We start from the raw sequence: 13,008 nt of genomic DNA on the forward strand, positions 1-13,008 counted from the left end.
CAGGACCTAATCCTTGGTTCGCAATTTGTAGGTCCCCCCATGGTAGCTGACATGGAGCACCCAGTGCAGCTGGCTTGCAAGGACGATATCTGCCATCGAAGGGAGCATGCAGCACAAGCTCCTTTGCTGGAACGCTACGTACCTACCCTTAAAAGGTATGCAAAGAAACGAGGCCCCAAGCGACACCGCCCCAGACGTAGACAAAAAAATCCCCAGGCCATGGGAATAGAAGCTCAAGGGAGCACACGGGGCATGGCAACACTAGTCGTGCGGGCCCCCACCAGACGTTCGGATACCATATGCTCGAAAGAGGAGAGGGCAGCTTGAGACAAGCAGGAATTTGATGCATTGTTCAAAAGCATTCTGGAAATAGTTGCAGCCAGGGACTACACCATTCAGCTCCTGGCCGACATCTTCCCCGCCCAGCCTCACAGGAGCCCCTCATCAGCATAGCCTTAGTCGCCCGACCACCTGGACTCGCCTCACCTCGTACAAATAGAGTAGCCCCATGTTGTATAAAAGGCTTATCAAATGCTACTTGGCCATGACTTTTTGTCTCTAATTGGTTAAGTGCTGACAAGTTCCCCAATTGTACAAACTTTTCATATCTACGTTTAATATATTTCACAGCTTTAGCAAAAGAAAAAGATACTCAAGCATAGGTGATAAGTATCTAAGTCAACACCATGGAATTCAGATAAGTGATGTCTCCTTGCGTTGCACTAGTTTATTATAGTTGCGGCATGTGCCGTGCATGTACTCTCATGAAGTGATAAGTGGATGCAGGATGATGCAAGTCTTTGTGCAAAATTGTTCAATACCCAAGACAACGCAAGACCACCAACCCCACGAAGAGCTGCGACAAAGCCACGTTGCCAAAAGAGAAAATCACCCTTTCCAATCCGCCACATCGCATGACCCAAAGCAGGATCATAATACACTTTCTCTTTTTGGGTTACACTCTACACTGGGCACTCACGGTAGCTCTTACCTCAATTGTACCAATCTTGCACGTTCCAAAGAGGGTTGCAAAATCTCAAGTGTATCTCCCCATCTCAACAACTGCTTCTCCAACAACGAGGCTAAGACACACTCATCGTTGTAATATCCATTTCCTAAGCCTTCGAAGCTTGGCATTTTCCAATCCATTGAAAGGCTAATAGCCTCAACATATTGCAATGGTTGTACTCAGGCAAGTCCCAACAAAAAAAAATGAACAAGAAAAAGAAAACAAAAAGAAACAAAAAATGAAAAAAGAAAAGAAAAGAAAAGAAAAGAACGAAAAGATAAGAAGCACCCATAATCATGGCACAGCACCTAGGGGTCTTCAAATTAGGTACGTCCAATGACCTTGGTCGGCTCTCTTCATCCCTAGTCCCCTAGCCCTCTAGCAGCACCCACAATTGTTTAGGGCACATCAAGGGCAGGACATACCTAGGGAGCTTGTCTTGCCTATGGTTAGACCTGTCACCCTGACCCATTTGCACGATTCCTTTTTTGCACTCTGCCTTAATACTGTTGCAATCCATCATGGTAAGTAACGACGAACAGCCATGGAAAGTACACTGTACTCATCAAGCAATACAAGCAGCTACCAGCTACCGCAAGTGCGGTGTCCCTGTGTTCAATTATGCTACGTCATGCAATCACAATGCAAAGAATGTCTCATACACCTTCACATGTACTTCTTCTCAACATGGACAACTTTGCTTCATCCACACGTTGTTACGAGAAACCAGCCCATGGTCTTCTAACTACGTAATATCTAAGTATGCACGAGCACTCACATAATATCTACACCAAAATATATATACAGTTTGGGTCCTCAAGTGCAGTACAATACTACTCTCGGCTTGCTTAGAGTTCGTTGACCTGTCTCCCAAACTAATTGAACTACGTCTTGTGCACAATAAAGAAGACGAGCACTACCCCTAGGGAGAGACCACATATGAGAGGTTTTCAATTGCAGGTATTGAAGACTCCAACAAAAGTGTCGTTCACCCTTCATCGACACTTACCTCTGAATTCTTATCCTTTATCATCCTGCAAGCCTGCCAAGAATCGTCATGTGTAGAATCCCCAACAAACCAACACTTGTGCTAGCCATCAGTGAAATCTCCAACAGAGAACAACCCTACCACCAACTCCAACAATCCTACCACCTAGGCCACCAACATGCCCCCAACGACCTTCCTCCATACCACCACCAACACTCCTCCACGGCAACCACCGATGTCTCTTCCACCCACATCTTCAATGCAGGCCAAAGCTTGCTACCTACGACGGTGAATGCCATGGAGCTGGCACTCATCTAGGAGGGGAGTAATGTTAACCGTCAAACGAACAAGGTGGAACTATCAGATGAACAAGGTGAAAAATCTGGAAAATCTAAAGCAGAAGACAAAGGCCAAGGCAAAAGTAAACAGAAGATGAAGGCGCGACATGAAAAATATGGAAACATAAGAAGTGCAGAAAAGTCCTAAATAAAGAAAAAATACGCACAAGAAAAAGCGCAAGTCAATACTTTTGTAAAAGAGCGCAAGCGCATCATGATTTAATTTAAAGAGCTTCGGGCTCTCACCCATGCAATTTGTAAAGGTAGATGGGCGGTAGGAAGGAAGCTAGGAAGATAGGTGGACAATGGGAAAAAGGGCCTAGACTACGACTGGCCATATAAAAAAGGGGATAAGGGGATGACTGCCCAAAAGGGATTTAGGGTTTTGTATATAAAGTTGAAAAGTTAATGAGAAGCTCATTCTTGTGTGTGGCCAAAAGTGACTCTCTTCTTCTTTTTCTTCTTCTTGTTCTTGCTTGCTTGAGCTTGTGCTTGAGAGAGAGTGTGTGAGAGTGTGAGGGAGTGAGTGCGTGAGGGTGAGGGACCGAGGAGGAGAAGCTATCCATCTTCCCCTCTCTTCTTCTCTTCTCATCTCTTCTCTTGTCTTGCTCGCGGCTATGGAGCTTGGAGTGTGGAGCTTGAGGATGGAGCTCGCTTGAAGCTTGCACTTGGATCGTGGAGCTACCGAAGTGTGCGAGAGAGGAGGTAACTCGATCGGCATGGAGGTAAGCTCACTACACTCGTAGGATCGATGGCACGTCGGCTATGTGAGAGATAGCCATTAGAGCTCGCTTGAAATGCTTGAAACAATAAGCAATCCGTGAGTCTTGGCGGTTGAGCATGAGCTCCCTCTACAACACTCGTAGGTAAATACACACTAGCCATGAACTCTACAAGAAATCCTACAACAAAAACAAGGTAAACAAAGTCAAAACTAATGCATAAGCATATTGAAACTTGATGAGGTGGATATATTAGTATATGATTTTTTCCTTACAAAATTATTGGACATCTTAGGAAGTTAACCATTGCAATCCTAAAAGAAAAAGTTCTTGGTTTGCAAAAAGATGATGATGTTGATCATGATGAGCCTAGGAAAGAAAGATATACTAAAAGCAAAGCCAAAAACTTGGAAAAGTAATGTCTACATTAAAATAAAAGCAATGCTCTTGTTGATAGTAGAGAAGAGGATGCATCACCTAGTTCAAAAGGTGAATGGACGAAAGGTAGTGATATTGATGGTGCAGCACAAGAGGAAGATGAAGAAGAGTGAATGACTTAAAACAATGAAATTTATCTATGTTCGTCTTTCCTCTTCTTATTGAAATATCTATCATTTTCTCAATTAGCATAAATTTAGTTAATCTTTTAAAGTCTCACCAACAAGTGCATATGGGTTTTCATAGTGAATAGTAAGGTTTACATAATGGATAAAATTTGTGTACATCTCTTATGGTCCTCTCTTAACTTTTCTTTCAAAATCAATGTACTTTTTAAGTTGACAAATATGATACTATTAAAAAAAGTTGTCATCTTCATAACATTGTTTCGATACATTGACACACAAAAAGTGTGATTTTGAATAATAATATGAAAAAATGTTAGTTTTAGGGATTCTTTGAAAATATTCCAAATGTTTCTCCTAAGATATTGAAATATTACCCAAAAGGTTTGCAAGTGTGTTCTAGACTGAATGCATTGAGCAAGGTCTTCTCAAAGATAGATTTAAGAGTTTGATATTTTACCCAATCCAAATCAAGAAATAGTATATTCCAAAGACTTCCTTTGGTATTAGATGTGGTTATTACAAATTCTTGGTCATGCCATTTAGATTGACTATTAAGCTGGCAACATTCAACCAACTAATGCAATAAATATTTTGACCATACTTAGGTGATTTTGTGCTAGTATTCTTCAATGATGTATTGGTGTTTGGGCACTTTATGTTGATTGTTTGGCTACTCATCCTTGGATACCCATTTTTTAATTTCTTTTATGTATAGATCCTTGTATTTTGTTGATGAGTTTGATGTTCATTGTGCTAGTATTTCTTATTGAGCTCTCTCACTCGCTCCATATCTACTCATTCTTGAATTCTTGTGTCTTTCATCATTCTTTTCAAAGAAATCTTTATCATGATTTCCTTTAATACTTAATCCTCAACTCAACCTTTACAACTTCATTAATATCTTTTGAGAGTATTTTAACTTTCTATTATGATATGTTTGAACACTCCTAACCAATTCATAACACAAACTACAAATTTAACTATACACTTTCTACAAAAAAGAAGCACTTTCTTATAACAACTACATATTACCCATAATCTCTTGTCATTTTTCAAGTAATCTCCATCATTTTAGCACATTAGTCAAATTATGATTTGTGCCAAAATCTTAAATTCATGCCAAAATTCCTAAATGGGTCTTTTGAATAGACACACCACATACACTTTAGCTTCATAATCACTAGCTTTATTATATTTTGTTTCAACTATCCATAAGATGTAGTTGAAAACCTAGTATAACTCGTATCCTTGATAATGGATCCATCAACATTTTTTACACGACTAATTGTTACTTTTTTTTGCTTGGTATTCAAGGGATTAAAGTAGAAAGAGAAAGGTGCATCCACATCACCCTCTTGTTTAGCCCTTAATTGAACCATAGTAGCTTGAATTCCAACTGCCTCTTGATCTTTAAGAGAGGATTTAGTATCTTGCAAGTCTCAATATAAAATCATGGCATTAGTTAAAAACATAAGAATAGTAAGCAAAACACCTCAAGTTTTGGCACTAGATCTATAAGCTCCTTCCTTTTACAAGCATATGGTCTAACATGCTCTTTTGCCACTTTTAGTATAGCTCTATTATAAACAAGCTACCTTTTCAATAATAGGCCTCGAGCCTACCTCCTCACAAAGATAGATTTTGAATAAACCATGTGTTTAAGTGGTTGACACAAAGATAGAGTTTGAATAAAGGATGTGTTTGAGTGGTTGGAAGTAGACCCTTTTTAGGTTTCACACAAGAAATCAATCTAAAAGTAGATTCAAGTGGGCAATGGTTGGAGGCTAACATCTTTGTAAGAACCCTAACCTTATGGTTAAATTTCAGCTACCAAACACCATTGTTAGTATAAACCCTATTCAAGTGAGCAGCTCTCCACATGTCCTCTTGAATATGCTATGTGAAGACTAGTTATTGCTAGTCATTAAATGGAACACTTAAATCATGTACTTATTGGTGGTTGACCTCAAAAATATTTTTATTTTCCCTCTCCTCAATTATCATACTCTTAATTCAATGCAACCTCCATTTTATAAGGTCATCGTTTTGGTCCCCTATTGACGAATCCATTAGCAATAAGTTTTTTTAGTCTCATGCTTCCCCACTAAATTTTTTGGAGAATGACAACTTTTGACTTTCTTTGCTAGATTATGCATAGAAGGTATCCTTTCTTTGATGTCAACAAAGACCTCTAGCATTCCAAGACACTAAGGCAATTTTCTTTGAAGTTTGGTTGATTCTTTAACCAAGTTCTTAAAAGAGTTCCTCATTTCCCTCGGTGAATACATAGTTATTATGATCCAAAGGAAAGTGTGAATAACTTCTTAATATAAAAAATTGGGCCTCAATCCTCTTTGCTTACTCTTTTTCTTGTATTATTCTAGATCTGCATTCTCCTTGTCAATTCCTTTATGATCTTTTAATGATAGATGAGCCTAGTGATCTAGCTTAGGTTTTTCTTTGCCTCAATCAACCGGAACTCTTTCTTCTTGTCTTGTTCTTTCATCACTTTAACAATCTCATTTTATCTATTAGTATTGATTGGCTTTTCAACAACCACTTGCACCACATCTTCTCTCTCCTTGGGTAGTCATTAAGCATATCTTGCATGCATGCATGAGACTAAAAGCCATGTGAACAGTGGGAGTAATGGCCTTAATGGGCCTTAATGACTCTTGACTTTAGGTTGCCATATTGGCATGATCCATTTGCCATGCCTTAGAGCTAGGAAAGATTGGCTTGTAAAAGAACCTTCATTTTGGTTTTCTCCAAGGTTATAAACCAATAAAACTTATGTCCTTTGAACTTGTAACCACCCAAAAGTGAGGCCAAACTTGCTTTACCTTATGCTTAAAGTGTGATCAAATCATGTGGAGGCTAATGACTCTCAATAACTACCTTTAGATCCACCATTTCCTCTTTAACAAGGGAAAATGTGAGACATTTTTAAATTATATATGCAAGCTTGCTTTCACTTCATCCTTTCAAATTTCAATGTGTGAAAAAAGGACCCACCTAAATTTCCTTTGGGAAGGTCACTATCTTGGAAACCCCATATAGCATGTGCATGTTCTTCGGGTGCATTTTTTGGTATGTTTATACCCCTTGTATCCCCTATCTATTTGTACTTTCTTGAACTCCATTATTGAATAAAACCCCTTTTGTTGCACATGCATGCCATGTCACATTTTCCTAAGTGAACTACCAAAGCCTTCATACATATGTTAAGCATTGGAAATAATGTTGATCATGTAGTTATGGTTTAATATTAATAGTACTCTATGGTTAGCTTTTAGTACTACATCCAACATTGGATTGTGATTTAAATAATTTGAAGGAAATGAAATCATTTCAACCAAAAAAGGAAATTAAATTGGAATATCAACAAACACTTTTGAAAATCAAATCATTTTAAGACAAAAAACGATCTTCAATTAGGGTGCAAACAATTCTTATAGTCAACAAATAGCCGACCAATTTACATTTATAACAATATGATAAATGAATATATAGGCATGCAGCATATCTCATTAGTAATTCCATTGGTTTGTTTTCTTATTATACATTCTTTGATGCTTTCTTTGTTTTCTTATTATACATGGAACTACTCATTGATGCTTTCTTTATATATGTTGGCGTTTGTTAATATGTATTATTCTTGTGAACCCATTTGCTTGTAGGAAACATACGAATAGAAAAGTTCATTTACATGCATGAAAGACTATACTACAATCAATTATTCATCATGAATCCTAATGGTGAGTCTAGTGGGCCAAAAGAAGAAGAACCACATTTACATGCATGAAAGACTATACTACAATCAATTATTCATCATGAATCCTAGTGGTGAGTCTAGTGGGCCAAAAGAAGAAGAACCATGAGCTCACTCGTATCATTTTGTGCTTGTAAATTACTACATCACTTTCTCTAACTTCAATAAAGTCTGATTGTGATGCATGGGATTGCTACATATCTTGGATAGATATTGGATTAAGGTCAAAATTCATCTAATATACTATAGATCGTGTTCAGTTGTCATCCGTAGTTTTTTGATAAGTATAATAAGGGAGTGGAGTCATAGTTAGCTGTCCGATAGTTTAATATGAATGGTGGATGGTCGATTTAAGATTAGACTTGAAGAAGCTCGAGGAAAAGGGTGTGAGGAAGTGTGTTTGCTCTCTTCCTTCAAGCGTCCTTTGTGAAGCTCTTATAAGATCCTTATAACAACCCTTGGCAAGCGCTCTCTCTCTCTCTCTCTCTCTCTCTCTCTCTCTCTCTCTCTCTCTCTCTCTGTGTCCCATATTCATATGGATTATCGAGCGAAGATCAACAAGTTGCAGCAAGTCGTGACCCTGCGTCGGATGTTGAAGAAGTGGGAAAAGCTGACAAGGAAGAAGCAGAGAATGGGCATTCCTGAAGAAGAAGAAGAAGAAGAAGACGCCGACGACGACTATAATCCATTAATGGCAGCGAGAGTGATTGATTTAAGGAGCGACGGAAAGGAAGTAGCCAGAGAAAATGATCATGATCATGATCGTGAAGAAGAACAATCTGGCGATGCAGCTGGAACAGCAGCTCCGTATTCGTGCGGGGTGATCAGGCTCGCGCGAAGCATGAGCTGTGGCAGGAAGAGGCACTCATCGTCAGCATCACCATCACCATCGTCGTCGTCGTCGTCATCAAAAAGATCATCGTCGTGGATCACACGATCGTCGTCGGCGTCGTTGTCGTCGCCGTCATCATCATCAGTGCCCCCTCGCGGGCACATGGCTGTGTATGTCGGGCGTGAGAGGCAGAGATTCGTGATCAAGACAGCCTACCTGAACCACCCCATCTTCCGAGCTATCTTCAGGAAGATGGAGGAGCAGCTTGGGCTGCTGGATGATCACCATATCCTGCATGCCTATAATTACTGCAGTCAGGACCACCACAGTAATAATAAGTCATGTAATAATGACGGCGGCGCGGCGCCTGCTGGGCTCTCCATCCCCTTCGAGCCCGTCTTCTTCGAGCACATCTTGCGGTCCCTTCAGACCACGGACGACGCAGCCCGGCTGCCCTTGCACCACCTCGACGATCTCTTCGACTTCTACTTCACCGATCTCTCCCTTCACTCATCTAATTCGACCCATTGTGTAAGCTTCCGGGGCCAAAGCTCTCACATCCTCTTATCTCCATAGCCCTCCCAAACTTTCCCAAGCAAAGGCTTAAAGCCATTGCACGTGCCCAAGTGTCCCTCACCCTCACACCCTCTCACCATAGCGCTCCCAACTTTGCTTAAAGCCATTGCACATGCCCAAGCGTCTCTCATCCTCCATCACACCCTCTCCACATAGCCCTCCAAACTTTGCTCGAGCAAAGGCTTAAAAGCCATTACACATGCCCAATTGTCTCTCATCATCACACCCTCTCCCCATAGCCCTCCCAACTTTGCCCAAGCAAAGAGTTAAAGACATTACACATGCGTAAGCTTCTCTCATCCTCACATCCTCTCCCCATAGCCCTCCCAACTTTGTCCGAGCAAAGGCTTAAGGCCATCACACATGCCCAAGTTTCTCTCACCGTAGCTCCAATTCTAGCCATTTCTCCCAAGCATAAGAATAATGCACCCACTTCACACCTCAAATTTGAAGGGTTGCCCTACTTTCCATTTGGAAAGTCTTTGAAAACCTTCTCTTTAAAATCCAACCCATTGGCCCATGCCCACCTTTTCATTTGAAAAGTCTTCTAAAAGCGTCTCTTTGAAATGTCACCCTTTTGTCCAAGCAAAGGTATGAGGCATAGACTTCAAACCTCTAGTCTAAAGTGTTGCCCGACTTTTCATTTGAAAGATCTTCCAAAAGTTTCCCTTTTTCCTTTTTAAGAGATTGGAAGGGGATGTAACTATTTTCCTATATTTATTACCTTTCGTAATTTGAAGGATAATATATTTGATTAGCTAAAGTAATGGTTAGTTTAATAATGTGATAGTTAGATGATAATTATGAGTTAGTAGTGGTAATTAAAGTAATAATATTGGGGTACTAGTTCAATATATTCGAAGTAGTAATTAGAGTAATAATATTAGGGTACTAGTTCAATATGCTAGAAGTATTAGTAGGTTTAGGAATTAGAGTTTAGTAGGTATGGTCCATCAACAAGTAGAGTGTGCCAATCAAATTCCAAATAACTTATTAAATGAAAAATCTACATTTATTCATTAGTGAACACGTTAATTAATATATTTAGAGTGATGAACAATTAAAGTGATGAATTAATCACTACTAGATTAGCAGGTTAATACTATCATGTTATTAGCACTAGGCTGGTAGGTTAGTTAATTAGTAGTAGGCTAGTTTGTGGATTGGACAATTAAAAATAGTTGACTGATAGGCTAGTTAGTAGACTAGTAGATTGTTTGGTTAGTTAGATGATTCATAGGTTAATGCTTGTGGGGTGGTAAGCTAGTAAATTAATAGTACTAGGATGGTGCGTTAGTAGAGTTAGTAGGCTGGTCAGTAGATTAGTAGTACTAAGATGACAAGTTAATAGATTAATAATTACTTCATAATCTTAATTATTTAATTGATAAGATTCATTAGTGGATTAGGTTGATGTGATGAGTGTTTACACTCTCTATCAAAGCTAACATGCTTGGGCTCACACTGGAGATGAGGAATGTTAGGACTTGAGTTATAAGGTTAGATGGGAGGAGCAAAGAGAGTTATTGATTATGAGGATTGGCATACATGTGGATGAGGAATGCAATCAGCCTTGCTCTTAGATAGGATATGAATGGTTGGCTTGTTATTGAGGCCATTGAGGATTGTAGGTCTTGTAATTATTGGTGTACTTAACAAATGGCCCTTCTTTACTAGGTGGAACTTGAAGGGTGTAGAGAATGGATTGCAAGATAAGAAGGCTTGAAGGCTTGTTGTAAAGTAGAGGTGATGACTCAAGGTCCTCCAAGAACTTTTGCACCTACAATAAAAACCTCTTATATGTTCACTTCTTAGAAGTGATAGTCTTCCTTTTGCATATATGATATATTTTGTTAGATTGGGAGATGGGTCACACTCTAAGTGGCCCTAGAGTGCTATCCTATACTTGAGAATCAGATCCATGTGTATATTATGGGTGTAAATATTATGTGAATACAAGTGCTTACATAAGTACTATTTAATTAGAAGACAACTTAAATGGGGTTCTTCTTATTGGTGGTGATCGGTGTAGTAAGGGATTTCATTTGTTGAGGGATAGAAAAAAAGTGATGTTGTGAAGGAAAGGGTTCTATGAAAAATAAGATCATAAGAAGATATTGGAAGTAGGATAAACAAACTTTAAATCCAATCCAAGTAGGACTAGAAGGAAATGGTCTCTATCAAATTGAATGCCAATTGAAATGATAGATGGTATGAGTGGTATATCTCTTCTTGAAGTGCCTTCTTTACCTTGCTTTTAATGGGTTTGATCTTTTGTCAACTAGAGTGAATAGGGTGTAAAGGCTTCAAGGCAACCTACGTAATTGTAGACTAGACAAGACTCCCTTGGTATGTTTGCCTATTGATTTTCCTTGAGTGTATATGGAGGAAGTTGGAAGGGGCTAGGGAGTTAGAGATGGAGCAAGCCAACCAAAGTCACCATTCATCTCTAGCTTGAGAATCCCTAGGCACTATGTACTACTTATGGGTACTTATTTCTTTCTTTCTTTCTTTCTCTTTTTGTTTGTGTGGTGTTGTCTAATCACCATACATCAACCTCTTAGCTATGAATATATAAGGATTTGAATACAAAGGTAGCCCCACAACTATCTAGATTACTTACATGCATATAGATATGCATGACCAAAGTTGAGATCCAAGATGATGGAAGTACAATATCTCAATATTAATGATGTTGTTGTTAAAGAAAAATCGAGCTCCATATGGGTTTAGTTGCAAAAGAAGTTGACATCTTGTTGAAGTTACATCTCCTCTTGTGGAACATTATTTTTTGTGAACTACTAAAAAAGGTTTGTCTACTTAAAGAGAGTAGGGTATGATTAAGATGGCTCTTGAGTCCATTCTTAACCTATTTAGGAAGTATAGCTGTAGATCTTACCCCCTATTAACCTTATCTCTTCACGAAAGTAATCAAGATTACCTTCTCTTGTCACTCATTTTTCAAGAGTATATTTTTGCTACTCTATACTTTCTCTATTGTATAACCACTTGGAAAGATTGTAAGAATGATAACCACTATTATACGAAGGCCCTAAAACATACATGGTATAATAAGAGGGCATGTCAACAAATACAAGGATTCTCATATTGGATTAAACAATTGATTAGTGAAAGAATTCTTTTATAGGAAAGAATGCTTTGAAAATGTACTTTTTAATGAAAGATTGATTCCTAGTATGAAAGAATATTCCCTTATAAATTCTATGTATGCATTAAGTGGCACATGTTTGACCAGTCTATGATCCTAGGATTTCGAAAGTCATATATTTAATGTTGAAATTTTGATTAAATTATTTAGTCACATAAAAAATTTTAAGATAAAAATAAAGTTGAATGAAATTTTTTTAAATTAATAAATTTATCAAATTATTTTTTTTAATTTTATTTCAAATAATTTTTACTTTTTTACCTTTTAATTTTTTATTCTTAAATTATTCTTTGAGTTAAGTGCTCAAATGTTAGTTCTTTTAATTGAAAATTGAATCTTCAGTATTTGATTATATAGAGGTGAAGTGTTTAAGTTAAACAAGCTTTCAACATCCATATTGATGGAAATGTATTACACATCATTGTCCAAGCATAGAGTACTATATTTATAAAGCAAAAGCAAGTCAATGTATTTTTTCCATTTGATTTATAAATCTATTGATGCTTTTATCTATAACGCTTATTTGTATTTATAACTAAGCTATACATTCTCTTTGGGTACTCTACAAAATTTTTATCACTATCAATCAATGCATAGAGACCTATTACTTTCTAACATGACAAAATTATTATGTGTTCATATGAAATTCTTATATGAGGAGTTGAACCATGTGTAGTATGATGGGTGTCAAATTCACCATCTTGATATCATTCATTGTCTAGGATTCACCATACGTATCAAAAGAAGTCATACAAGTGAAATGAAAGTACTCTTTCTACATATTGACTATCATCTTGATTACTCTTTTGATGAAAGCTTTTTTCTTTAATGCCTTGTCAGTGGTTATACATTTTTCTTTTCATCTATGTGTACATAGAGACTAAAATATAGATTAAAAATTAAATTATTTTTTAACAAACATAGTTTTTTCCTTAAAATTGATTATTAATGTTCAATATTTGGAATTTATTATCAATTTTTTCATAATCATATTTTGATAAAGTTTCACTGGTTAAATCCATTATCACAGGTAGTG

The 13,008-nt window shown here is 37.7% G+C and overlaps 1 protein-coding gene across 1 annotated transcript; it reads left to right on the forward strand.

Moving 5' to 3' along the window:
* Positions 1–7,729: 7,729 nt before the first annotated feature.
* LOC148018203 (uncharacterized) lies at positions 7,730–9,533 on the forward strand. The gene has a single exon (XM_087661716.1). It carries the CDS (start codon positions 7,931–7,933, stop codon positions 8,801–8,803), a length of 873 nt encoding a protein of 290 aa, XP_087517842.1. The 5' UTR covers positions 7,730–7,930; the 3' UTR covers positions 8,804–9,533.
* The last annotated feature ends 3,475 nt before the right edge of the window (positions 9,534–13,008 follow it).

The sequence above is a fragment of the Lygodium microphyllum genome, chromosome 21 (assembly GCF_053477565.2).
Source record: "Lygodium microphyllum isolate KBCC chromosome 21, Lygodium_microphyllum_v1.1.10, whole genome shotgun sequence".
Taxonomy (NCBI): domain Eukaryota; kingdom Viridiplantae; phylum Streptophyta; class Polypodiopsida; order Schizaeales; family Lygodiaceae; genus Lygodium; species Lygodium microphyllum.

Coding starts and splice junctions, on each gene's coding strand:
- LOC148018203 (XM_087661716.1), top strand. CDS start 7,931: ATGGATTATCGAGCGAAGATCAACAAGTTGCAGCAAGTCGTGACCCTG.